The 27,628-nt window shown below is 42.3% G+C and overlaps 2 protein-coding genes across 3 annotated transcripts; one reads left to right on the top strand and one right to left on the bottom strand.

Annotated features, from left to right (window-relative positions):
- Nucleotides 1-1,295: 1,295 nt before the first annotated feature.
- LOC120023992 (scavenger receptor class A member 3-like) lies at nt 1,296-13,404 on the bottom strand. The gene is made up of 7 exons (XM_038968083.1): nt 13,398-13,404; nt 9,333-9,368; nt 9,013-9,057; nt 8,346-8,465; nt 5,173-5,253; nt 3,660-4,703; nt 1,296-2,560 (listed from the first exon to the last, which is right to left on the bottom strand). Exons 1-7 carry the CDS (start codon nt 13,402-13,404, stop codon nt 2,115-2,117), a joined length of 1,779 nt encoding a protein of 592 aa, XP_038824011.1. The 3' UTR covers nt 1,296-2,114.
- A 6,500-nt stretch (nt 13,405-19,904) lies between these two features.
- On the top strand, nt 19,905-27,606 carry LOC120024168 (clusterin-like). 2 transcript variants are annotated; one of them, XM_038968337.1, is made up of 9 exons: nt 19,905-20,037; nt 23,182-23,312; nt 23,442-23,590; nt 23,765-23,935; nt 24,138-24,585; nt 24,678-24,809; nt 25,132-25,358; nt 27,039-27,214; nt 27,341-27,606. In XM_038968337.1, exons 2-9 carry the CDS (start codon nt 23,222-23,224, stop codon nt 27,351-27,353), a joined length of 1,407 nt encoding a protein of 468 aa, XP_038824265.1. In that variant the 5' UTR covers nt 19,905-20,037; nt 23,182-23,221; the 3' UTR covers nt 27,354-27,606. The 2 variants fall into 2 exon arrangements, with proteins under 2 accessions (XP_038824265.1, XP_038824264.1); XM_038968336.1 differs by having other exon boundaries at nt 25,132-25,397.
- The last annotated feature ends 22 nt before the right edge of the window (nt 27,607-27,628 follow it).

Raw genomic sequence — 27,628 nt, 5'->3', positions numbered from 1 at the left:
CTCATATCGTCGCCTCTCCGCTTTAGATGCCTCCAGCTCCGCCTTGGGACGGCGACACTCCTCTGGCTCTGCCCAGGGTCCTTCTCCGTCCAGAATCTCTTCCCATGTCCAATCCTCCTTGACCCACTGCTGCTGTCGTTGGTGTCCGTTAACCCGCTGCTTGATCTGGGTTTGGTGGGTGATTCTGTAACGATCGTCGTCATATTCCTCCTCCTCGGATGAGGAGGAGCATGGATCAGACCAACACGCAGCGAGGTATGTAGACATAATGAATTTATTAGACACGACGAACACTGACCCGAACTATACTTGAATATTTACAAAATAACAAACAAACAACGTAGACTGACCTGAACATGCAAACTACATATAACGAAGCACGCATGAACAGGAAAGAACGAACGAACGAGACGAGACAGTACCGTGTGGTGCAATAAACACAGACACAGCGACAATCACCCACAAACAAACAGTGTGAAAACACCTACCTTAATATGGCTCTCAATCAGAGGAAATGAAAACCACCTGCCTCTAATTGAGAGCCATATCAGGTCACCCTATTAACCAACATAGAAACACATAACATAGACTACCCACCCAAACTCACGCCCTGACCGTCAAACACATACAAAATAACAGAAAACAGGTCAGGAATGTGACATGTATGAATTGGACCATATTGCTGTCCTGCCTGAGCATATTTGAAATGTAACTCGTACTTTTGGGTGTCAGGGAAAATGTATGGAGTAAAAAGTACATATTTTCTTTAGGAATGTAGTGGAGTTAAAGTAAAAGTAATCCAAAATATAAATAGTGAAGTACAGATACCCCCAAAAAACTACTTAAGTAGTACTTTAAAGATTTAAAGTACTTTCCACCAATGGAGACTACATGTTACCAGCACGTCATTTGAAGCCATAATATCCACAGCTAATATTCTGTGCGGAATATAGCCCAAACACCTAGGACTGACTAGAACCCTTATTGGCTCTCCTGGCAGCTACATCAGAGCCTTCTACCACACATAGATTGATAGTTCAAAATAGGTTTTCATGAACCTTTTAAAGTTCAAATATGTTAAAGAATAGCAGAACTTGTGAGTGTACGATGTCAATACACTTTGGTGAAGTAGAATGGTAGCATTTATTCAACATCTATAAGAATGACACAAGTTTACAAAAATAGCATCTCTTATCATTTTAACTTTTTATATGTTTTCTATTTGCTATTAAAATACACAGATCATCACACAACTCTGATTATGTGCGGAGATGAATATGAATGGAAACACAACAAAAATGATGTATATTACCTACACTTGAAAATCTGAAAACACTTGAATGTAACATGGCAAATTGTTGGCATAAAACCAAAAATACATAATGTAAAAATATCTATATTTCAAAACCGTACCCTTTAAGTCATTTAGGAAATGTTCATTTAATGACTAACATACAATACATCCATAGTTGTGTACCTTTGGTTCTTCAGCAATTTCATTCATCCCTTACCATTACACTCTATGACCTGTTGAATCATCTCAACTTCAGTCAGTATTCAGAGAACCTGCTCCGAAACATAAAAGATACAAAAGCAAACACATAAAAACTGACTGTAGTTTCTACACTTTATAAAACCAAAAGTGCCATTGAATAGAATTTCACGTGTTAATGTTTCACAAATTAGTGTAAAAATCTATTGTTAATTAACTCTACCCTCGTGAAAGTGCATGGCATTGTAAACCTAGACCTTTATGAAGCCCCCAAGATAGTGCTGTGGTTCCTTCAAACATACATTCAGCTGTATATGATACTGACAACTTCCAATGCATCTTTTTAAACTCAAGTCTTTTTGTTATCTTGTTATCAATGTCTCCTTTATACCCCTTCATACCTGAACACGGGCTGTGTGTATATGCTCAATGGTGTGTCCATTGAGTGTCCAAGGGAAACAATGGAGTAACATGAAGGGGAACGCTTGAGAGTGAACTCTTCCATGCTCCATTCATTCCATCCTCTTCAATCATCCTCCATCCCTTTGCCAGGCTGCCGGTACTTCCCCACGTCCAATGGAGGCTCGTCCTGTCCTTGTTGTGATCAGACACCAGAGGCCCCTCAAGACACCGTGTCTGGGTAAGCTGGCAGATCTGGTTGGCCAGGAATTCCGGGAGGCCCGTGTGGACCAACAGGCCCGGGCTTTCCTCTTGGGCCAGGCATCCCGTGGAGCCCTGGGAGCCCTGCTTGGCCCTGTATTCCCAGTGGCCCTTTGGGACCTGGTATTCCATCCTTACCAATAGTACCCATGTCTCCCTTCTCACCTCTCTCACCACGTGGGCCTGGTTGACCCAGAGAACCCTTCACCCCTTTGACGCCCACTCCACCTCTGGCCCCTGTTGGTCCTGGCTCCCCCTGAGCTCCTGTAGGCCCGATAGGGCCCTTCTCTCCCAGAGGACCACGGTTCCCACCTGGGCCCTTGTCTCCTTTGATTCCTGTCAGGCCAACTGGACCTTTGCCTCCTCCTTCCCCTCTGTTCCCCTTTGGACCAGGTGGGCCCGGTGCGCCTGTAAAGAGAAGAGTAGTGTTAGTGAGCACAGGTGACAGCAGTTAGGATACAAAATGCATACAAAAAAAGATAAAATCTGAAATGTACTTTGAATTTCAATAACCTATCTGCAATTCCATACAAATTTCAAACATATTGGAAAGATACCGTATCTTTGACAACCGAATACCATGAAAGCAGGTCTCACATACAAAACATCAATAGATACAGTACATACTCAAGAGCCTTTCAGTTAAAGATGTTCTATACAATTCTGTCAACAAAGAGTATTGGGTATTGATCATAACTCTAAATGCAGACTCTGTCATGAAGACATAATGCATTTGTATTGGTACTGTCCGACAGTGAGCTTATTTTAGCTACAGTTTCAAGGCTGGCTTTCCCATCACTCCATCAAACTACATATTAACCCTTAGCTTATCATCTTTGGTGACCTCAATGTCCATAATCCTCCAATTAACAACAGAATACTTCTACTAGGTAAAATATTCATATTCAAAATGTAAAATTCTAAATCTCTAACAACCAAACCTTAAAAAAAAAATTGTGTTGACACCGATTTATCCTATAAAGTAGAATTGCTATTAGAAATCAGAAAATGTAACAGCATTAAAGAAAGAGATGCAGAGTAAGATTATTTGACAAAGTCAACTAGAGTTCTATTGAAGAATATTATCATTGTAAAATAAGAATTTGTTCTTAACAGACTTGTCTAGTTAAAAAAAAAATGTACATTGTCCTCAGTTGTTATGGTTGTCTTGTCATTAATTGTATTTTTATACAATTTGTAAAAAATAAATATAATCCACTTCAATCAGTGTAGATGAAGGGGAGGAGACAGGTTTAATTGTCAAGGCTTAAAAATACTTCTTTAGACATGGATTGTGTATGTGTGCCATTCAGATGGTGAATGGACAAGACAAAAAAATGTAAGCGCCTTTGAACAGGGTATGGTAGTAGGTTCCAGGAGCACCGGTTTGTGTCAAGAACTGCAACGCTGCTGTTTTTTCACAGTAAACAGTCCACCACCTAAAGAACATCCAGATCTTTTAACAAAAGTGCATTTGGCAATGACATCAAAGACATCTCTGCTGTACCTTTGAGAATGGTGAAGTTCTGGATGAGCTGGGTGTGGTGCGTGTCCACTAGCTTCATCTCCTCCATGACCATGGACAGGTTCCTGGCGTCCACATCTAGACGGACGCTCAGCAGCATGTACTGCTGCCTCAGGGTGACAGCCAGGTGCATCAGTAGCAGCACCGTGTTGTTCAGGTTCTGCAGGTCCTCCGTGTGGCTACCCATCCGCGTCTGGCATGACGTGCTCTCGATGTTGATGTACTTGTACATGCTCTGCACGTGGCTCACCGTGGCGTTGATGCTGGATGAGATGGTGTCGATCTCCATCTCGATGGAGTCCATGCGAGCATCCAGGGTGATGAACCTCTCGCCCGTCCGGTTCTGGTAGTACTTGGAGTGGTAGTGGAGGTCGTGCATGTTCTCCTCATGCTCGTCCATGAAGGAGGTGACATTGTCCAGCTGCATCTGCAGGTTCATCACCTGCAGGGTGAGGTCGTGCACCATCTCCGAGCTCATGCTGATCCTCTGGTGCGTGGCCGAGATCCCACTCTGGATGCTCCTCACTGTCTGAGTGGTGGTGCTTGAGTTGGACTTCAGACCGCTCAACACCCGGCTGTAGTTCTGCCAGTCCGCCGTCATCTTCTGCAGGACCAATGTCTCCTCATTGGTCTTCCTCTGCAGGGCATCCATCCACAAGGAGTTGAGGGCCACCGTGGTATTGACCTGATTCACAGTGGCCTTGAGATCGTACTGATCCTGAGACAGAGTCTTCATGCTCTCGTCCGTCTCGGTGATGACCGCCTTCCAACCGTCCACCTGGTCTAAGTAACGCTCCAGGGACTGGTTGATGAGCCTGATGGACAGGGAGTAGTTCTGCATGTCTCGGGTCATCCTGCTTCTGGCTGCCTTCAGGGTCTGCTGGGTCTGGGAGGCCTGATCCAGGACCTGCTCCTGTCCCAGGATCATTTTCTGGAGATCCTCAAACTCCCTCTTCAGCCTACTGATCTCTTCGCTGAAGTGGGCCATGTCGAAGCAGTCAGAGCAGTTTCTGGTAGTGCTGAGATCTGGGTAAGAAGAGATAACAATGTTATGATGATCAGTTCATTGATAATTTAGCCAAGATCAGAGTTAGCTATGTGTCAATTCTAGTCGACTGAAGTACACGGAAGCTGCAGTGCTTCCATAAATGATGGGCCAATGGAGGCAGCTGTAGTTGGTCATTGTTGAAGTCATAGCCTGAGCTCTGTCTCTTCAGGGAGTTGACACAGCACAGGAGGCAGGCCATTAAGCTTGAAGAGCATGCCTTTATTTGCTCAAACTTCATACTCAATCACCCATACAGTTACACTCAATGGGTGACATATTTTAAACAGAGACAACTCTTTCGGCAAAAGACATATTTAGGAAATCTGCAGAAATGTTCAGTATGCTCTATTAGTCATTGTTTACTTCTTGACTTCTCTGTCAGCAGCCACATTGGGAGGCTCTGCTTGCACAGCACATTTTGTCTCATGATTAATAAAGCTCTCTCACCTTGTATACTTTCCTGGACCTTAGTAATCTTCTTATGATAAAAGGATTCCTCTTCTGATAAGTTGTCGACCTTCCTAAATACTGATAAGACAAAGATCATTATGTAAATTAGACTTTCAGAATAATGAGAATGGAGGTTCCTCTCTATGTAGGTATTGATTCAGACTTAATACATGTGTTAAGACTAAGACCCAAATGAAGTTAGAGTGACAACACCACTCCTTTGATAAAGAACCTTGCTCCGAAACATGCCAGCACTCAGCAATACACATCATTGAATGGAATTAAGATGCTGTCCTGTACCTCGTTTTACAATAACAACAACACAGTTTGTTTCCATTACAAAGTACAGCACAAATAATGGAAATGGTTTGTACAGCAGGTTACTTCCCAGTCAACTATATTTCCCAGAAGAACAACAACCGTGCTTAAAGCACACTTTTAAGGACTCCTTGTTGCATATAATTTCCTAATCCTTGACTCTGGGGATTAATAACAGTTGTGTCATAGTCTGTTTTTGCTCACAAGCGATTCCATATGTCCTCTACATACCACCTGTTATAGTGCATTAGGTCTCAGGGACGTTGATTTTACACAGCCTCTTAACATTAATTGGCATTCTCCTGGTGTACTGGTGGACTTGATCTTCTTCTTATTATCATCATGTCTGCTAGTTAGAGAGAGGTTGGTTAGGTTCTACTGTGAGTTTTTTGTTGTTATATAACACAAATTCTTGGGGACTGAACAATGTAAAACAGATGTGCTGCATGATAAGGACATTTCTACATTTATGGGTTCATGTTTTTGTTCTCGCTCAATGTTTGGGGAGTTTTAACCAAACACAATTTCGGACATTTCACAATTAAAGTTTACAGTGCTTTGTTCTTGTTTTGTTTTGCCTCAGTATTGCTGTGCTCTGCGTTGACATGAACTCAAGTAGACCCTGCTGCAGCCAATAAAATACGGTGCCACGGTGGTGTTGGAATCCCAGCCCTCTGTATCAGTGCTCTTGGAATTACACAATAGCCCTAAGGGAGCTCTGGGCTGCTGTGAAAAAGAGATGTAACGTTTTGAATCTCAATAATATTTTTGCCTAAATGCAAGTAACATCTGTAAGCACTTAAAACGTTGTCAGTCAGGTAAGAAATGGCAAATCAGATTGAAGTTGTATGTTCATTCGATCCTTGTTGGAAATATAATGGCCCTTATATTTTAAAGAAAAAACTCTCAAGGCTTGAACCAAATCTCCCTCCCAGCTGTTAGTGTACAACATGGCGCACATTGTTAAGTCAAGCATGACTAAAGAGAACAGATTCTGATTGTGGAGGAATGCCGGATGATGTGGCGCTTGAAGCGATGCACACATAATACCTGCAGGAACACCACGTCCCGGCCTTAAATGGCTAATTCAACAATCTGGATTTAATACAACTTTATTAGCTTAGTTATTATACTGAACAAAAATGTAAACGCAACATGTAAAGTGTTGGTCCCATCTTTCATGAGCTGAAATAAAAGATCCCAAAAATATGCACAGACAGCTTATTTCTCTCAAATTTTGTGCACAAATTTGTTTACATCCCTGTTGGTGAGCATTTCTCCTTTGCCAAGATAATCCATCCTCCTGACATGTGTGGCATATCAAGAAGCTGATTAAACGGCATGATCATTACACAAGTGCACTTTGTGCTGGAGACAATAAAAGGCCACTCTAAAATGTTGTCACACAACACAATGCCACAGATGTCTCAAGTTTTGAGGCAGCGTGCAATTGGCATGCTGACTGCAGGAATATCCACCAGAGCTGTGGCTGGAGAATTTAATGTTAATTTCTCTACCATAAGCCGCCTCCAATGTCGTTTTAGAGTATTTGGCATCACGTCCAACCGGCTTCACAACCGCAGACCACGTGTAACCATGCCAGCCCAGTACCTCCATATCCAGCTTCTTCACCTGCGGTATCGTCTATGACCAGCCACCTGGACAGCTGATGAAACTGTTGGTTTGCACAACCAAAGTATTTCTGCACAAACTGTCAGAAACCGTCTTAGGGAAGCTCATCTGCATGCTTGTCATCCTCACTAGGGTCTTGACCTGAGTGCAGTTTGGCATTGTAACCGACTTCATTTGGCAAATGCTCACCTTCAATGGCCACTGGCACGCTGGAGAAGTGTGCCCTTCACGGATGAATCCCGGTTTCAACTGTACTGGTGGGTGAGTGGTTTGCTGATGCCAATGTTGTGAACAGAGTGCCCCATGGTGGCGGTGGGGTTATGGTATGGGCAGGCAGGCCTAAGCTACAGATAACAAACACAATTGCATTTTATCGATGGCAATTTGAATGCACAGAGATACCGTAACGAGATCCTGAGGCCCATTGTCGGGCATTCATCTGCCGCCATCACCTCATGTTTCAGCCCATGTTTCGGCCCAGTTCTTCCATGGCCTGACATGTCACCCATTGAGCATGTTTGAGATACTCTGGATCGACAGCATGTTCCAGTTCCCGCCAATATTCAGCAACTTCACACAGCCATTGAAGAGGAGAGGGACAACATTCCACAGGCCACAATCAATAGCCTGATCAACTCTATGCGAAGGAGATGTGTCGTGCTGCATGAGTAAAATGGTGGTCAATACCAGGTACGGACTGGTTTTCTGATCCACACCCCTATGTTTTTTTTAAGGTATCTGTGACCAACAGATGCATATCTATATTCCCAGTCATATAAAATCCATAGATTAGGGCCTAATGCATTTATTTAAATTGATTGATTTCCTTATATGAATTCAGTAAAATCTTTGAAATTGTTGCATTTATATTTTTGTTCAGTATATATAGCAAACCCAACCAAAGTCGGTGGTGTAAAAATGGGCCCAACAACCCAAAGGGGCAAGAATCAGGGAGGCTTTTCCAAGTTCTCTGAGTGTGATTCAATTCAATTACTATTGCGGACATATTATTCCAGGGATTAAAAACATGAATACACATTTTCCTGTATCCTAGTGGCCTTGCAATCATAATCCTATAAAAAGCACAGCGTGGAAAACAATAACTATTCACATTTGTACAATACAAGCTATTAACAGACTCATAAATGTCCCTGGCATGGAGGATAACCAAGAGCATAACCACTGTACTGGAACGGTGGTGTAATATCATAGTTACTCACCTAGTGATGCCAGCACTGCCACTGCTATGATCAGGAAGACAAAGAAACCGTAGAGCACTTTGACGGCCAGCTGCAGAGAATATGTCTTCTGGCATTTCACACAGCCACCTCTGGTTCTTCCTGCAATCAGAAGCATGGGGCTCTAGTCTCTCTTACATAACATCAGCTGGTTAGAGGGCAGAGAGGAAGGGAAATACCTGTCTTAACCCTGACACTGTGTGGATCGTGCATGACTAATTACTGGACTAGCGTCTGGTTTTGGTCAGCAGAGCTGCTGAAGTTGTGTGGAGAAGGACTAAGGAGGGATATCTGAAACAGATGTACAATGCACGCATATAAACAAAGCAGTGATCGCAGGTGTACTGTATACAGACACACGCAGGTCTTTACACACACAAACATTGTACACACATAGCCCAATGTGCACACAATACGCCCTAGATGGATATTCTGCCGTTATTGTTCAAAGTGTTGTTGTTAGGGGACTTTGTCATAGACTTATGACTAACATCAAAACAATACTCAAAACCACTCCATAAAAAGAAAGTGCCGTCTCGATTGCCCCAAATAAGTCTTGCTTGCCTAGCCACATAACAAGGCACATAAACAAAAATGCATAGCAATATAAAATGTCTGTGTGTGGTAGAATTTGGGCCATGTTTCTCACCTCTAAAGGAAGGCATCTCTTCTTCCTCCCCAGTAAGATCATCCTCTGAAAAGCAGAGAAGAAAAATGAGTCACTGTTATGGAAATGTCTGATACCATCACACAAGCTTAGCATTCATTCACTTTTTTACCCAAACACAGCTTCCTACTGGGCTCCTTAACCTCTCCTTAATCCAATTACTTCCACCATACAGGCATGCAATAGTACAGTAGGCCTACTAGATTTTCCAAAGCCAGGATATCAACAAACAGATTTGTCACACCATTCTGGCCAAGGACTAGAGGATAGTTTAGGAAACTGACATGCATGTTTATCCTCACCTTTAAAGAGCTGGTTCTCGTATCCAGAATAGCTTTCTGGAAAACAGATGGAGAGACTTGAAATGCACGTTCACAGATTAAGGTCAATAGTCTATAACTTGAAGTTTTCTTGGGGGAACAACTCACACATTTTATTACAGTGCTCAAAAATGGCTAAATACGAGGCAAAATTGAATATGCCCCCGCAGCCACTTCTACCATCCAAGACACAAAACATTCAACTTGGGGCTCAATATGAGCGTGAGATCATACTTGGCTGCCATCTTATAGAAACATAACTATGCGAATTGAAAAAGGGATTTTTTTTGTCTAGTAAGTATGTAGTAGCTGTCAGATAAAGGGCCCCATAGCAGCACAATATGAAATACCAGAGTGAGGCTGATTGTGTGTGTTGCTAGCTGGGCTGGATGTAGTGGCATCACCATTTCCAGTTCAATGTGGTAGAGGGGCCAGTGGGACACAGCAGACTGATGCCAAAGAGAAGTGTCAAGCCAAGACCTGAATTTGGATTGAATTTGGGTTTAAATGGCTTCTTGCTGGGCACAAATGAACTGGTAATGCTGACATAATAGAGCTATAATGTTACTGTATCTAATTTGCTGCACCACAGTGCATACCTGTACACTGGACCTTCAATTGATTAATGATCATCTGAAGGATTACTGAGGTTTGTAGCCTAAAACTGCTCATACCATTAGAGTCCACAGCTCTCTTACTGAGGTACAAGAGCCCCAAAAGTAAAGAACATCACTCAGTTGAGTCTCTGTTCAGTGTTTTTCGTCACCGTCTTTTTCCCTTAATATTAAACTCAGCTGATGACGCTGTATTTTTCCAGCTCTGGAGATTTCATCTCTGCTGGGCTGTGCTGTGCTTTGCGTGCAGGGTGAGAGGAATGCAGTGAACTCTGAGGTGAGGGTGTTTATGTGTGCTGCCTGCTAGAGCAGCTGAAGTCAGGCCAGATGAAGAGGCTGAGTCTGAAATGCTGAGATGTGCGGACCGGTGAAAGAGAGCGAGAAGGGGTCTGGAATGGGCCCAGCTGCCTGCTGCAGGCCTCAGACTTTACATTTCCCTGTCAGCCATACAGATGGCTCTAAGCTAAACCTGGGCATCCACTGCTCCCCCGGCTCTGCCAACGGAGGAAAGGATTCGGCCGCCCTGCCCTCCCTGTCTAAAGCCCCGCGTTACCCTTCTTGGAAAACATGACTCTCACGTCAATCAGGAACTCTAGCTCTCCAACCTACACAGAGGAGAGCAGACCACTGCCTGCCTGCGAGGCCACTGCAGCACTTCCCCAGCATAGTCACCAGACGTGTTTTTAAGATAGAATCAGGCACGCAGTTGAGGGCACTATTGGGTCAGTGGTCATTAGAATGGAAAAGCTTTGAAAGTTATTTAAATGTGGTGGGTTTTACGTGTATGTAGAGCCAGCGTTCCATTGCAAATATGAGCACAGGTGCATTTGGAGGAAAAATCTTCATGAATGGAGTGTCCTCTCCAAAAACCTTGTAATACAATAACGTATATGCTGGGGGAGGGACATTTCTGAATCGTGTGTCCAGCAGGTATGTCCATCAGACTTTCTTACTAAGGTCTGTCATTCTTGCAATGCTAAGCTAAGAACCCAAGTAGCCACGTTGAATGTGCCTGGAAAAACATCAAGCTTACTCCACTGGAAATAGAATCACCCCTACCTATCATTAGTTTTTCAAAATACTGTAGATCATTTGGAATGTGTGTTTGATTATATGTTCTCTGTTTTAACAGTGTATACTGTATATAAAGCAGTGACCATGTAACCCTCTGTCCACTGTAGTACTTGCCAAATATACCTCTCAAGTTCCGTGCTATAGTTCTTGAACTGTGGTAATGTGTTAAAACCTCTCATTAACTGAAAGTAATGAAAATAATCTTTATTAGGTTTAAATAATCATCCAAATACTTCAGGCATGCCTCAGCTACAACTATGGAGACAATTGAATTTCAACAGCTGACAAACTTGTAAGTGGTGAGAAATTGATACAGCGATGTATGGAGAGGATTAGAGATGAGAGAAGCTGGCTAATAATCAAGTTGTCACACGTTAGGCTAAATAGTTGAATTATTTAACACTGTAACCTATAACCTAAGAAAGGGTCTGGAAGAGAGGTCCATACAGAACTGGTGATAAGGCAAGGCCAATGTTGACTGCCTAATGATGGTCAAATGATGACACCCTAGGGAGAGGAACTGGAGTCAGTAAAGTGGGTTCTGTTCTGTTTCCACAATAGGACCGCCACTTAGTTGGCTGACCCATATCTAATGATGCTATGACTGTATAATAGGCTATAGTCTAACCTGACACCTCCATCAGCATGACATGGCCCAAAGATTCTATTCCCAGTGCATTTGTTCTGCATATGAAATAATCACCAATGTGCATGTAAAATACACAGTGACCAAAGAGAAAGTTTTTGGTCTTTCAGTCTGTCCTCCCACGCTCATTGTTATTGTGAACTTTAGGCCACACTGAGCAAGAATATGACACCAGTCAATTCCCTGCAAGTCTACAAACCTCATGATTTGTCAATGCTTGTGGTTACCCTACTGTGTTCCTTCTTAGGTTTACATTTGGCAGTGGATTTTTGAACTCTACACTTACAGTCATCTCTTCATATCAACCTAGAAAAGCTGTTGAATATGTAACCCAGAGCTTGGATTCCACACACATTTAAATGTGGCGCAGGGGAAATCCAGATTTGTTTGACTATTGAGTACAAGCTTTGGCTCAAAAGGTTATGTTGTCCTGTCTTTTAACAGAGGCAACGGGCAATCCCCCCTCAAATGAACAAATGCCAAGACTGAAAACAAATTCTATAGTGTACTGGTTGAAATGTCCCCTTGAATGGAGTTCACTTAAAGCTTTTAACATGAATACCTAAAACCCCAAACCCCAGAGACACGAGATGGGGTTGCTCCAAAACCAAAGGGGCCTCAACTAATAAAGACAAGTGTCTTCACAAGCCACTGTTGACATCCAACTGTTTTAGATGAACTTACAAGGAAATGTGTGGTTCCTTTCAAAGCAATGAAATGCCTGGAATGTGTTGATCCAAATGGTCTTGCTCCAAGTTAATGAGAAATGATCACAAACACCCCCCTTTACTGTGGTTCATCTGTACTGGAGTGAGAGAGTTGACTAGAAATCAAATTATACTATAAACATGCCCTCGTTTTCTCCAGGAAAACGCTTTGGACATCTCATGATAGAAACAGCCTAGTAATACTAACAAGGGTCTTGTTCTGTAGTCTAATGAACATCTCTCCTGCAATCGCAGTTTTCTATAATAACAACCTTTCATTGTCATGTGCCAAATAATTCTGACTGAATGTCTATGTCGAAGGAATACATTTGTCTTTCCAGATTAGAGGTGCTGTGTTAAACAGTCCTATTCATATACTTGTATGGCAGTCTGTGTCTCCAGTCAGAGTTCTTTCTACTTTACTGTACTATATGAGCCAACCACACACCTGCTGCTTCCACTACAGAGGTGCCTCCTTCCTGTTTTACATTAGGAATGTGTTAGACTGCATGTTTAGAGCTCTAATGGAGCACGCTCCTAACAAGACAAGAGGAGACCTCCTACCTGTGTGTTCCCCTGTAAATACCTCAACACGTAATAAGACCTTCCAAAGCTAAAGCCACGTCGCTACTCCCCAATTCTCCAAGAGGACTCCTCAGATTTCTCAGCCTCTTCAAAGCCCCTTAATAGTCTTATTTCATGCAATGTTGACAAAAGTTAGTATTCACATGTTATCCTTTCAATAGGGCTCAAATAAGATATTTTTAAAAAGCCCAAAAGCAAATGTGTGGCTGCTGAAAATGGAGAGCTTTTGAAAAGGGTGGATGTTCCACATCATTCTCACTGGATCCTGAGAGGTACTGGTCTTAAAAGCAAGCTGTCTGCACATTTGTGTGCAACCGGTGCACTTTCAAGTCTCCTACATAATATATTATATTCCTCCACAGCAGGCAGTATTCTGAAGTCTAATACAGCATCAACAGAGAATAATCAAAAGCCACTTTACCTTTCATGGTGATTCTTCAGGCAGCTTTGGTGAGGATGTGAAGAAGTTGTTGCCCGGACAACAGCCTCTGACTGTCCTAGTCTCTCTTCTCTGCAGTAAAATCTCCTCCTGGACAAGTAACGGAAGAACTGTGTCTAATTTACATGTACAATGTAGACAGTCATCCATAGGACTTACTTGTTAATTTACAACTGCTATATATCCAGCCAGACTTTTCTCTAAACAACTAGAGTAGGAATTCTTCAGGCATGGGCTCTCTCTCTTACCAGCAACTTCTCACTTGAACTGCAGCTCACATACATAAAACAGTCTAGCTCTATTAGTGCATGGAGACTACCTGGCTACATGCTACAGTTAGTCTGCTTAAAGGCAGCTGCTCCTCCTGCCTCTCTCCCTCAGAGCCAGAAGAAACTAATACCTTGGACAGTAACCATCTGCAGCTTGGGGAAACATGACTAGGAGAGAGGGAGTGACGGAGAGAGGGAGGGAGAGAGATGGAAGGGGGACTGTGAGAGGGGAAGAAGAGGGAGGGGAGGAGGGTGCACAGAAAGTCCGTTCTGCAGCTCAAGCTAATTGCTAACAAATGTTTTAACATGGAGGAATGGGCACCTTTACTGCCTATGGCCTCCCTCCGCTGTTTAAAATGAAATACTTTTCTCCATGTCTGACATGTCAGGGGTAATTAATGTCCAGAAGAAAAGAGGCAAACCTCAAGTCATTTCAGAAACCATGTCATTGAATGGTTATAGACCACTTTAGAAGACAAACATCAGCTTAATTTACTTATAATACAATGTATCCATCGATTTGCCATGGAGTGAGATGATCTGTCAGTAGACGTATAACAGCACATTGGATTTTCAACCCAGCCTTACTTACTTACATCCAATACAAACCCTTACCTTTTATCCTGATTATAAGGGAGGAAAGTACATTTGCTAAAATTAAATCACCAACAGTCTTCATTGATCATTGTGCAGGGACATTGCATATTATTTTGGAATTGAAATGGAATAGTTTCTCAGTATGCAGTTTCCTAATTAATAACACATACCATCTAATTACCCTCCATATGGGTGCATTATTAGCTAATTAATAACACATACCATCTAATTACCCTCCATATGGGTGCATTATTAACTCATTAATAACACATACCATCTAATTACCCTCCATATGGGTGCATTATTAGCTAATTAATAACAAATACCATCTAATTACCATCCATATGGGTGCATTATTAGCCATGGGACATGCAATGCCAACTATTGTATCAATTATTCCCAACATTGATATCATGATGCTATAATGTTAGCAGGATGCTATAATGTTAACTCTCACCAGACCAGAGGAAGAGCAGATGCTTCTCTGTGAACCATATGGGCAGTAGTCACATCAACAGTCACCAAGATACGGATGACTGAGGAAGTACAGAGAGGATCTGGACAGGGCAGGAGGAAGTTATCCCTTCACTGAACAATTTTAAGATTATTACTCTAGCTAAATGAGCAAATTTTTCTCTATCCTTTAAGTGAACCTTTTACTTGGCTCCTTCTCTCCTAGTACCTCAGGGCCCATACAGAGTCAATTATCTAGTTGCTCTAATGGAGTCCATCTATACGTTCCAACAGAAACCCTTTCATTGCTTTTGTCCACTTTGGTCCATTCTCAACATATTTTTGTGATTGTTTTAGTTTTATTCTGCTCTACTGATGTTTTTCAATATGCAGTGACTGTACAAAATGTTGTGACCTTGGATGGGAATCCTACCAGCCAGTAAATCAATGGATGGATAAGCATTGCAAGATGCTCAAATAATCCTTAGTTTGGAAAAGTTTCTGAAAGCAATTTGTTTCTTAAGAAATGGATTCCAGGTTGATTTGATAAAGCTCCATCTTTAGAACATGAGCTGAAGGAGATTTCAGAAAGAGAAAGTGTGCGTGAGCGACAGAGACAGTTGCATGATGAAAGACAACAGACATGTGTTTTTCCTTCAATCGCATAAGCACACGGTAAGAGGTTGTCCTTTCCCCGCTGTGAAATGGCCTTTTGGCTTGGAGAGCGGACATAATATCATAATCACTAGGATAATCTAACAATATGCATGATATTAGCCCCTATGCAAACAGCTTCAATCAGCATTCATTTAAACACTTTCATCAGGTTATTTATCAATTTAAATAGAACATCCCCTCTGTAGTTGAGATTAATAAACCAATGTGTTTTAAATGTTATTGCATTACTGTTACTGGGGCAGCCATTTTGTAAATAGCCTACCTTCCAGTTTCATGAGTTTATTATGAGAGGCCCTTTGTTTCAATCCATAACAGATTAAATCAACATAAAACTGCTATCAAATAAATTGCCTGGCCACTGATTAATGGGAAGTTCATGACTGGTTTGATTTGTCAGTGATGCAGAGAGAGGCCATATTGGCTAGAGTTTAGAGGCCTCTATTTTTAACACATTTGTGTATACTTACATACAGATGTTGAGGCCTGAATGTTTCTAATAGCAGCTGTAATTCAGCTGTTTGGAAGGATATCTATTAACCCTATCAGTCCCGAGACCCCAGCAAAAATCTGCTTTTCATTTATTTATCAGACTTTCATTTATATTTGCAGCCCTTATATTTAGCCTCACAATAAAGTGTTTTACCATTTTATTTTCAGGACAACAAGTAGAACACTAAACAATTTGACATAAACAGTTGCATTCATGAGTTTTATTGGCAATAAGGACTACCAAAGCAAAATCCTGTTAAAAATGAATTTATGTGAATGATGTATGTACAGAAATTGTTTGCTCACTGGGAAATTAATATCCAACTAGTCAGTGACAACTGTGTGGAGTTTGTGACTGCAACATTGTGAGCTTATTACAGTATTATAGACACTATGTCCTGGGGTTTCCTATGATCTTCTACGTAAGAGAACCCCTTACCTGCTAACGACTCTTTTGAGCATCATATAGCAAAACATGTTACATGTGCGTGTGCGTGAGGTTTGTAGCTCCAACCATTCGGACTTCGGGATCCGCCCTTGTATCACAAACACCTCTCTAGCTCAGCCCCCTGTTAATCACACAGACTAATGGTTGGTATCTACGGATGCAGAAGAAATACACAAAGTCAAAAACGCGCAGGCGTCACGGTGGGACTGTAGTAGTTAATGATGTGTCTAAAGGTCAGAACGCTATCACCTTTAGGTTTAAGACCAATTACTGAAGTTATGTAATGTAAACTCCCGAGTGGCGCAGAGGTCTAAGGCACTGCATCACAGTGCTTGAAACGTCACTACAGACATCCTGGTTCAAATCCAGGCTGTATCACAATCGGCCGTGATTGGCCCAGCATCGTCCGTGTTTGGCCGGTGTAGGCCGTCATTGTAAATAACAATAAAGGTTATAAAAAATACACTATGGAGGGAACTGTAAATGTGGGACATTGACTTCCAATGATGTGATGTTATGCAGTAGTACTGTAGGATACATTACAAAAGCAGTAGCTGGTAACACAATATTGAGCTAAACTGAGGACATGTGGATCTAAAGATTAAGCGTGAATATCAAGTTAGAGTTGTGATGTATGAAAGGCGCATAATTACTTCAAGACGGACACTTTGAACTCAATGCCAAACTTCAGAGACTGCCGAAACAAATGGCCCATGCAGTCAATTTTAATGGGGCAACATGAGGGACTAGGCTATAACCCACATTGATTTAAATGCCCTGGCAGATAAAACACAACAGCGAGAGAAACAGACGTCAATTTAACGTCTATTCCATGTTGGTTCAACATCATTTCATTAAAATGACGTGGAAACAACGTTGATTCAACAAGTGTGTGCCCAGTGGGTTTCATCTTCTAAAACGTAACACCATGCCATAAGAACCTATGCCAAGGGCATTATTCAAGTTTGTTTATATATTATCTCACTTCTATGCTTAAAACTGTTGTGTCAAGTTCATACCCACATTCAAAATATAAAAGAATCTATATAAAACTAGACCAATTGAGGTCTTGTTGCTAGGACACTCCAGCTGTAATGTCCTAGACAACTGAACTTTTACCTTTCCTCTTATTTGAAACCACAAATCAGCCCTTGGAGACTGCCGACACAGTGCCAAAGTATGAGTTTGTACAGTGCCTTCGGAAAGTATTCAGACCACTTCACTTTTTCCACATTTTGTTATGTTACAGCCTTATTCTAAAATTGATTCAATAAAAAAAAAATCTCATCAATATACACACATTAACCCATATTGACGTTGCAAAAACAGGTTTAGACATTTTTGCTAATTAAAAAAAATACAATAAAATGAAATCACATTTACATAACTATTCAGACCCTATACTTAGTACTTTGTTGAAGCACCTTTGGCAGCGATTACAGCATTGAGTCTTGGGTATAACGCTACAAGCTTGGCACACCTGTATTTGGGGAGTTTCTCCTATTCTTCTCTGCAGATCCTCTCAAGCTCTGTCAGGTTGGATGGGGAGCGTCGCTGCACAGCTATTTTCAGGTCTCTCCAGAGATGTTCGGTCGGGTTCAAGTCCGGGCTCTGGTTGGGCCACTCAAGGACATTCAGAGACTTGACCTGAAGCCACTCCTGTGTTGTCTTGGCTGTGTCCTTAGGGTTGTTGTCCTGCTGGAAGGTGAACCTTCGCTCCAGTCTGAGGTCCTGAGCACTCTGGAACAGGTTTTCATCAAGGATCTCTCTGTACTTTGCTCTGTCCATCTTTGCCTTGATCCTGAATAGTCTCCCAGTCTCTGCCGCAGAAAAACATCCCCACAGCATGATGCTGCCACCACCATGCTTCACCGTAGGGATGGTGGCAGGTTTCCTCCAGACGTGATGCTTGACATTCAGGCCAAGAGAATCTTGTTTCTCATGGTCTAAGATTCTTTAGGTGGCTTTTGGCAAACTCCAAGCAGGCTGTGTCTTTTACTGAAGAGTGGCTTCCGTCTGACCACTCTACCATAAAGGCATGATTGGTGAAGTGCTGCAGAGACGGTTGTCCTTCTGGAAGGTTATCCCATTTCCACAGAGGAACTCTAGAGCTCTGTCAGTGTGACTATCGGGTTCTTGGTCACCTCCCTGACCAAGGACCTTCTCCCCCGATTGCTCAGTTTGGCCTGGCGGCCAGCTCTAGGAAGTGTCTTGGTGGTTCCAAACCTCTTCCATTTAAGAATGATGGAGGCCACTGTGTTCATCGGGACCTTCAATGCTGCAGACATTTTTTGGTACCCTTCCCCCAGATCTGTGCCTCGACACAATCCTGTCTCGGAGCTCTACAGACAATTTCAACAACCTCATGGCTTGGTTTTTTCTCTGACATGCACTGTCAACTGTGGGACCTTACATAGAGAGGTGTGTGCCTTTCCAAATCATGTCCAATCAATTGAATTTACCACAGGTGGACTCCAATCAAGTTGTAGAAACATCTCAAGGATTATCAATGGAAACAGGATACATTTGAGATCAATTTCGAGTCTCATTGCAAACGGTCTGAGTACTTATGTAAATAAGGTGTTACTGTTTTTTATTTTTAATACATTTTCAAACATTTCTAAAAACCTGTCTTTGCTTTGTCATTATGGAGTATTGTGTGTAGATTTCTGAATTATTTTGTATTTATTAAATCAATTTTAGAATAAGGCTGTAACGTAACAAAATGTGGAAAAGTCAAGGGGTCTGAATACTTTCCGAAGGCACAGTAAATATCATCCTAGCAGTTATTCAACATTAGGGCCCAGAACTTGTTATTCTCTGTGTGTTTTGGATGGGATGCAGCCAGGAATCTAGTTTTGCCTTTTCTTCCTTTAGATCATTTCAATTCTGAATGAGCTTATGTCATGATCATGCGTCACAGGAAAAAATAAAGCATAGTCATAACTGCAGACATCTGGTCACTGGCCTGACCGTAGAGCTCAGCTTGGCAACAGAACAATTAGGGCATGAAGTAACAGATTTAAATCTGCAGGGCTCATTAACAAACCCTTTTATAACCTTCCAGAAGCAGCAGGTTCCCAATCGGAACACAACATTCCCGTAAATACCTGTGTTTGGCCGAGCATTTGTGTGAGCCTGGAGCCTGGGACTGTTGTGTTTGAACCAAGTGTGGGGATATGCTTTGAAATAGAGCTACAGGGTGTTACAGTAAATGTGTGCACTTGTTTGGCTGATGCCAATATGATTTGAATGGGACTCATTTTGCACCTTTTGTGTGTGTATACTGATGCACCCAAGTTAATCAGTCGTTCAGCCCTGAGTCATGGGGATGAGTGATAATATAAAGAGCAATCATCTTTAAAGTACCCTCCCCCACCCTTGTTTACTGACCCACACAGCACACACAATCCTCCTTCTATTTGGTTTGTCTCCCAACAGCCATGCAGAGAGAAGCTAGAGGGGGTTAGTGACACACAGTGCAACACTGCCCACTCCTGGCTGTTTCATGGCTCAGCTCCGAGCTATGACCGGAAATTACACAACTTCTGGAAAAGTCCAAAGCCACAGGGCATTATATGGGAGTGAATCACAGTGCCAACATCACCGCTAGGTCATGTATAAATACCTAGCAGCGGACAGCCCCACTGCGCTTCATCCACTCTGAAGAGGCAAGATCCACAGGGAGGTGAGTGGTCCTCTGTTGCCTGTGAGAAAAATTGTGTCTCGTGTTTCAGAGTACCAGCCCTGTGTGCAGATACCTTTTGCTGCATATTAAGATAGGGTTATCGTTGGAATGCTTGATTGCTCTTACCATTTCTACCTGGGGATCAAGCCTTTATTGTACCATAGGTTGTTTATTATTATCAACTCTTGACCTTGCAGAAATGTTGCACAGTGATGGGACTGTATTTCCTGATTCTTACTCATGGATGACCTCTAGTATCAACACTGCTATTTCTGCCTGGGAATGACCCAGATACTAAGAATATCAAAACATTTTAAGGTTGCAAGCTTTATTCAACACATTTGCTATAAAGAGTGTATACATTTTGATAATTTAGTTCAACATCTTTTGCTCAAAGGCACAAATTCACTCTGAGTTATGGAGAGTTGTTATTGAGTTGATATTCTAGCTGCGCAGGGCAAGTTTGAGTGAGATGGACAGAGTAGACAGTAATCAAGTCTGGACGCTGCAGTTCTCTGACCCCATGTTTTTCCCTATTAGGAGGGTATTAAAATGTGCAAATCCCTTCTAATACAGGACTCAGTCCATCTGCGTGATGGATCAGAATTCTGTGTTCTACTTCGGAGTTCTATAAATAGAGTTCTGTTTTGTCCTGCAAGTACTTTTGGAGCAATTTATGAGTAGGAAGTTGTTAACTATTGTTATTGACTTGTTTTTCTCCCATTATTATTGTATTTTAGAACAACGTCCATTTTCTAGGGTTTGCAGGCTGACTAAACAATCTGTCCCAGATCCATTTGTTAGAGGCAGCCCTCTCCCACTCCATGGGAGAAGCTTCAGTAAAGACCCTCTGGAGAGGTCATGCAGCTGTCTCAGTGGTCCTCAGAGAGGAATCTCAAGTGTCTCTGCAGACACCAGCTGGAATCAGCAATATTATTAGAATAAAGAATTCAGAGGGACTTCATGGTTCTTACATAACCAAGCTAGGTGTTTTAGTTTGGCAAAGACTCATCCTCTCTAAGTGATTTCTTATTCTATATCAGTGGCGCAATGGTCTAAGGCACTGCAGTCCCTGGATTGAATCCAGGCTGTATCACATCTGGCCATGATTGGGAGTCCCATAGGGTGGCGCACAATTGGCCCAGCATCGTCCAGGTTTGGCCGGGATAGGCCGCCATTAAATAAGAATCTGTTCTTAACTGACTTGCCTGGTAAAAATAAAGGTTAAATAAAATAATAAATGCTGTTTGGAGTCTGATCATATGTGATGATGCCTCATTTGAGGCATCCTTTATCCAGCCAGACCAGTATAATGTGTAATTCTACAGTCCTCTGACTGAAAATGTCAATAATATTTTCCATCATTTCATCCACCCAGACCTGTAAAACAAAAAAAGGCTACTAACAGTCATGTGACTGAACATGTCAACATTATGACCTCCTTCAATGATGACATTTCCATTGAATATCTGGTGCCAAAATTGGAAGGATGTCATTTTTTTTCCAAATGAAGACTACTTTTTTTGTTTCTCAATGATTCAGTGTTTTCTTGTATATTGCACAGTGAGTGTTAAATACACTAGGGATTATAGGGCTGCCTGGAATATTCACAGAGATTAGTGGAGAAGGATTTGTGTTTGTTTCTGTTTACTCCAACAGGAGGAAAGTACAAATGTTTATCTGTCAGATAAATGTCTCCTAATCCTCACATTGTATCCATATCTACAGGGCTCTAGGAGTCTAATGTCTATACTTATATTAACAAAATTAGAAAAGTATCAAATGTGACAAATGTATATGATGTAATGCAGATTAAACACACTGCATCCTTTGGATAAAATTTGCTAACGTCAGAACGTTCTCCCCAATTTCGTGGTATCCAATTAGTACTGTTACTGTCTTGTCTCATCACTGCAACTCCCGTACGGACTCGGGAGAGGCGAAGGTCGAGAGCCATGCGTCCTCCGAAACACGACCCAACCAAGCCGCACTACTTCTTGACACAACGCACATCCAACCCGGAAGCCAGCCGCACCAATGTGTCGGAGGAAACACCGTACACCTAGCGACCTGGTCAGCGTGCACTGCGCCCGGCCTGCCACAGGAGTCGCTAGTGCGCGATGAGACAAGGATATCTCTTCCGTCCAAACCCTCCCTAACACCGGACGACACTGGGCCAATTGTGCGTCGCCCCATGAGCCTCCCGGTCGCGGCCGGCAGAGCCTGGGCTCAAACCCAGAATCTCTGGTGGCACCCGGGAGGCTGCCGTGTCACACTTAGGGTTGCAAAGGAAGGTATATTACTGGAAACTACCAGAAATGTGGTATCTTTTAAGTATTTTATGTAACCTATCATAAGACATCTAGTAGCCTTTTGGGTACTTCAGATTTTTACAGGAGTCTAATTATCTCTGTCCCTCTGTGTGACCTTATCACATGTAAAATATATAAAATAATTAAACAAGATGATACTCAAATAAAAAATGTAATGACAAAGCTGTAAAACATTACCATCAATGTAGTGAATACCATTGGTTTTTAATGAGGGTTTCAGCATGAAATATCCTTTATATTTTTTTTTACACACTTATTTATTTTACTACTTTGTTGTCCATGTTTTTTAATCAAATTGTGAAAAAAGTCAATAGTTGGAAGAGTTGCAACTATTGACTTGCCATTGTAGGTTAGATGCTTTTTTTCATTAGTCAGTCAATTTTCTCTTGAATCATATGTTGTATCTACTAGAAACTCATGGACAATATGGACACAGATGTAAAAACGTATACTATATATACATTTTTTGAAATTATTCAAGTATAAATTACCAAATTTACAATAGATTGCCATAGATTTTCTCTTAATTACCAAAATTACTGAAGATTCCGGTAACTTTGCAACCCTAGTCACACTATTATCATTGTTAGATGTGCAACATTACCCTCTAGTGGGTATAATCAACATCACAACAACACCAAGGTCAGACGAGAACTATGAGGTCATTTTGCAGTGCTTTTCATGAGGTGTAATCATTACATCCAAAATACCCTCAGCCCCAAGTAGCTTCCATAGACCCCCCCCCCCCCCCCCCCCATAAATGTATTCGATTTAGGTTTGCCAGTGATATTGTATCATGTCTGTTTTTCAGGTTTGTACTGCATCAGTAGCTGGATATATGAGAAAAAGTAATGATGAAAGTCTTTGGGTCAATAGTGGGCCTTGCCCTGCTCCTTGTCTCTGCTCAGTGTCTGCTGCCTCCATCCAAGGACGATCTAAGCCGTAAGTCATCTCAGAACTAAATATTTTTTTAAATACCGGTAAATTGTATGATGCGGGATGTTCTGTGATTATTGAGTCCATTGGAGTCACTTTGAAGATTTATTTTTAAGCAACGATTCTTATTGGCAGAGATTTCCCTCCTTGGAATGAAGTACCTGGACAAGCAGATAGAAAATGCTATCAGTGGGGTGAAGGAGATGAAGACAGTGATGGAGAGGTCTGGAGAGGACCATGAGAAGTTCCTGAGTGCCCTGGAGAAAACTACAAGGCAAAAAGAGGTAGTGTATTTGAGCATCATACTGTACATGTTGAGCTGTGGTCACTATATTGGCCCCCCAAAAAAGTCAGTGATCAACCTGTACATTTTGTATGCAATTTATCACCTTATACAGGTTCCTGGATGATTACAGTAGTTCCCAGCCACTGACCCTGTTGCTGTGCTTGTTTGTCAGGATGCTCTGAAGGCAGCTCAGGAGATGGAGACGAAGCTGAGTGAGGAGCAGGAGGTGTGTAATGGCACCATGCAGTCTCTGTGGGAGGAGTGCAAGCCCTGCCTGAAGAACACCTGTATCAAGTACTACTCCAGGACCTGCAGCAGTGGCGCTGGACTAGTCGGCAGACAGGTACCGCCTCAACTACACTACTCAACTATCATCAATCAATCTCCACATTGGTTTGCAATTGTAGCTCAAATATGTTTTGTGAGCAAGACTTACACAGGGACATGCAGTACAGCTGATCAATGTGCTTAAGCTATTGTTATACAATCCTTCCAAATAAAATAGGTTATTGTTGTACTAGCCGCTTTCTCCTGTTTTCTCTCAGCTGGAAGAGGTTCTGAACAGGACCTCTCCATTCTCCATCTGGATCAATGGGGAGAACATGGATGTTCTGGAGCGAGAGGACCAGGAGCAGAGCTGGAGGTTCCAGAACCTGGAGGAGCGCTACTCCAACGTGGCCGATGGGGTGGACAGCATCTTCATTGACAGCATGAGGGTGTTTGACCACATGCGCTCCCTCAACCCTCCCATGTTCCCCAGCCCCTACCGCATGCCCAGCATCTGGGGTCAGGGTGAGAGGGCCAATGAGAGAGCAGAGAGGGCAAAGGCGGGCGAGGTGCATTCCCGTGTGGTCAGGTCCCCTCTGAAGGACCCAGACTTCCATGGGTTCCACAACATGTTCGCTCCCATGATGGACATGGCCTGGAATATCTTTGGCTCCATGGGGCCTTTCATGGACGCAGATGCTAACTTTGACATCAACCCCTCAGAGGGTATGCCTCAGTCCTAATTAAACAACTGTTATTAGACCATAATATGATGTGAAGAGTCACATAAAATTACCTTTGGGTCTTTTTTTCCACAGAGGGGAGTGTGAATGAGGATGTTGTTGTGACAAAGCCTTCCGGTATGACCTGCAGAGAGATACGTCGCAATTCTGCTGGCTGCATTAAACTGCGAGGAGAGTGTGAAAAATGTGTAGCGATCCAGGATATTGGTAAAGCCCTTCAGATTTGTCTTTTCTCTTTTGCAACATTCACATAACCAAAGTGCTTCATAACTCAGAGGTCAGAACAGGTCTGAACAAAATCAAGCATGATTATCCTTGGCACTGACATCACAGGGAGTAGCATTCATCATGCAACATGCAATGGCTTGTACACCTACATTTTCAAGTCTCTATGATACCACAAAGCCATGCCTTGGCTGAGTCAAGTATAATAAGTTGCTATCACACCAGAAGTTGCTGACATAGGGACACCAGCAACCCTGTTAACTATATAGTTGTGTATTACATGAAGTGATGTTCTCTCGTCCAGACTGCTCTGGGAAGAAGCCTCTGACTGGTCCTCTGAAGGAGGAGCTGGAGCAGGCCCTGGCCATGGCTGAGAAGTTCACCCAGGAGTACAACAAGCAGCTGAGGAGGTTTGAGGAGCAGATGTCTAACACATCCAGCCTGCTAGACCTGTTCAGCAAGCAGTTTGGCTGGGTGTCTGCCCTGGCCAACAATACCGACACCAAGGATGGAATCTTCAAGATCGAAACAGTGAGACTCCATAGTCTGCATGGGGTTTCTATTACTAAAGTATCTTACATCGTACCAATTTCTTTCTATCATGGTATTATGAATAGACGCACAGTTGAAATCGGAAGTTTACATACACCTTAGCCAAATACATTTAAACTCAGTCTTTCACATTTCCTGACATTTAATCCTAGTAAACATTCCCTGTCTTAGGTCAGTTAGGATCAGCACTTTTATTTTAAGAATGTGAAATGTCAGAATAATATTAAGGAGAATGATTTATTTCAGCTTTAATTTCTTTCATCACATTCCCAGTGGGTCAGAAGTTAACATACACTCAATTAGTATTTGGTGGCATTGCCTTTAAATTGTTTAACTTGGGTCAAACGTTTCAGGTAGCCTTCCACAAGCTTCCCACAATAAGTTGGGTGAAATTTGGCCCATTCCTCCTGACAGAGCTGGTGTAACTGAGTCAGGTTTGTAGGCCTCCTTGCTCGCACACGCTTTTTCAGTTCTGCCCGCAAATTTTCTATAGGATTGAGGTCAGGGCTTTGTGATGGCCACTACAATACCTTGAATTTGTTGTCCTTAAGCCATTTTGCCACAACTTTGGAAGTATGCATAGGGTCATTGTCCATTTGGAAGACCCATAGATGATGCCATCTATTTTGTGAAGTGCACCAGTCCCTCCTGCAGCAAAGCACCCCCACAACATGATGCTGCCACCACCGTGCTTCACGGTTGGGATGGTGTTCTTCGGCTTGTAAGCATCCCCCTTTTTCCTCCAAACATAACGATGGTCATTATGGCCAAACAGTTCTATTTCATCAGACCAGAGGACATTTCTCCAAAAAGTACAATCTTTATTCCCATGTGCAGTTGCAAACCATAGTCGCTTTTTTATGGTGGTTTTGAAGCAGTGGCTTCTTCCTTGCTGAGCGGCCTTTCAGGCTATGTCGATATAGGATTCATTTTACTGTGGATAGAGATACTTTTGTACCTGTTTCTTCCAGCATCTTCACAAGGTCCTTTACTGTTGTTCTGGGATTGATTTGCACTTCTCCGCACCAAAGTACGTTCAGCTCTAGGAGACAGAACGCGTCTCCTTCCTGAGCAGTATGACGGCTGCGTGGTCCCATGGTGTTAATACTTGCGTACTATTGTTTGTACAGATGAACGTGGTACCTTCAGGTGTTTGGAAATTGCTCCCATGAATGAACCAGACTTCTGGAGGTCTGCAAGTTCTTTTCTGAGGTCTTGGCTCTATTCTTTTGATTTTCCCATGATGTCAAGCAAAGAGGCACTGAGTTTGAAGGTAGGCCTTGAAATACATCCACAGGTACACCTCCAATTCACTCAAATGATGTCAATTAGCCTATCAGAAGCTTCTAAAGCCATGACATAATTTTCTGGAATTTTCCAAGCTGTTTAAAGGCACAGTCAACTTAGTGTATGTAAATGTATGACCCACTGGAATTGTGATACAGTGAATTATAAGTGAAATAATCTGTCTGTAAACAATTGTTGGAAAAATGACTTGTGTCATGCACAAAGTAGATGTCCTAACCGACTTGCCAAAACTATAGTTTGTTAACAAGAAATTTGTGGAGTGGTTGAAAAACGAGTTTTAATGACTCCAACCTAAGTGTATGTAAACTTCTGACTTCAACTGTATGTTGAAATGTCTTAATCTCCTCCAAGGTCATGTCCAAGGACACGGAGGACCCTGAGAAACCAGGGGACACCAACGTGTCTGTGCAGCTGTTTAACACCCCCGCCATGACCTTCAGTGTGCCTGGAGACATTACCTGGAACGACCCGAAGTTCTCAGAGGTGGTGGCACAGGAGGCCCTTGACCGCTACAAACAGACAACAGTGTAAGTGCTGCTCTGTTACTGGACAAATCATATTGTAAATCAAACCAGGCTTTATTTTTTATTGTTCAACTGCACCATGTGACAATGACAAGAAATGTATTTTAACTTACTTTATTCCCTTTCCAGAGTGGTGAAGTAGACATCTGAGGGCACCAATGTTCAGGATGATTTCACAAGTCAACTATAAGAGAAGAGAATAGAAGTGAAACCTACGTCCTCGTCATTGTTGATATTACAAGTTATTGTATTCCTATATGTTGTGTAACTAGAGTTCATCCTGCTATAAAAAACCTAACTAGAAATGGTGCACCAAGTCCTGTTGTCTTGAGAAAGAAAAATATAGTACTAATGTTACCCTTTGAGTAAAACTTGTTCACTGCTCCTTCTTTCAAGTGAATTGCAACTTTTTATTTT

The sequence above is a fragment of the Salvelinus namaycush genome, chromosome 29 (assembly GCF_016432855.1).
Source record: "Salvelinus namaycush isolate Seneca chromosome 29, SaNama_1.0, whole genome shotgun sequence".
Classification (NCBI taxonomy): Eukaryota; Metazoa; Chordata; class Actinopteri; order Salmoniformes; family Salmonidae; genus Salvelinus; species Salvelinus namaycush.
This window is presented reverse-complemented; position numbering and strand designations above follow the sequence as displayed.

What these genes read in the sequence shown, in the direction of transcription:
- LOC120023992 (XM_038968083.1), bottom strand. An exon ending in AGAGATGCCTTCCTTTAGAG is followed by an intron (nt 8,466 to 9,012) that starts GTGAGAAACATG and finishes TTCTGATTGCAG; the next exon opens with GAAGAACCAGAGGTGGCTGT. An exon ending in GAACTTCACCATTCTCAAAG is followed by an intron (nt 2,561 to 3,659) that starts GTACAGCAGAGA and finishes TTCTCTTTACAG; the next exon opens with GCGCACCGGGCCCACCTGGT.
- LOC120024168 (XM_038968336.1), top strand. Translation starts at nt 23,222, where the DNA reads ATGATGAAAGTCTTTGGGTCAATAGTGGGCCTTGCCCTGCTCCTTGTC. An exon ending in ATCCAAGGACGATCTAAGCC is followed by an intron (nt 23,313 to 23,441) that starts GTAAGTCATCTC and finishes TCTTATTGGCAG; the next exon opens with AGATTTCCCTCCTTGGAATG. An exon ending in CTGGACTAGTCGGCAGACAG is followed by an intron (nt 23,936 to 24,137) that starts GTACCGCCTCAA and finishes GTTTTCTCTCAG; the next exon opens with CTGGAAGAGGTTCTGAACAG.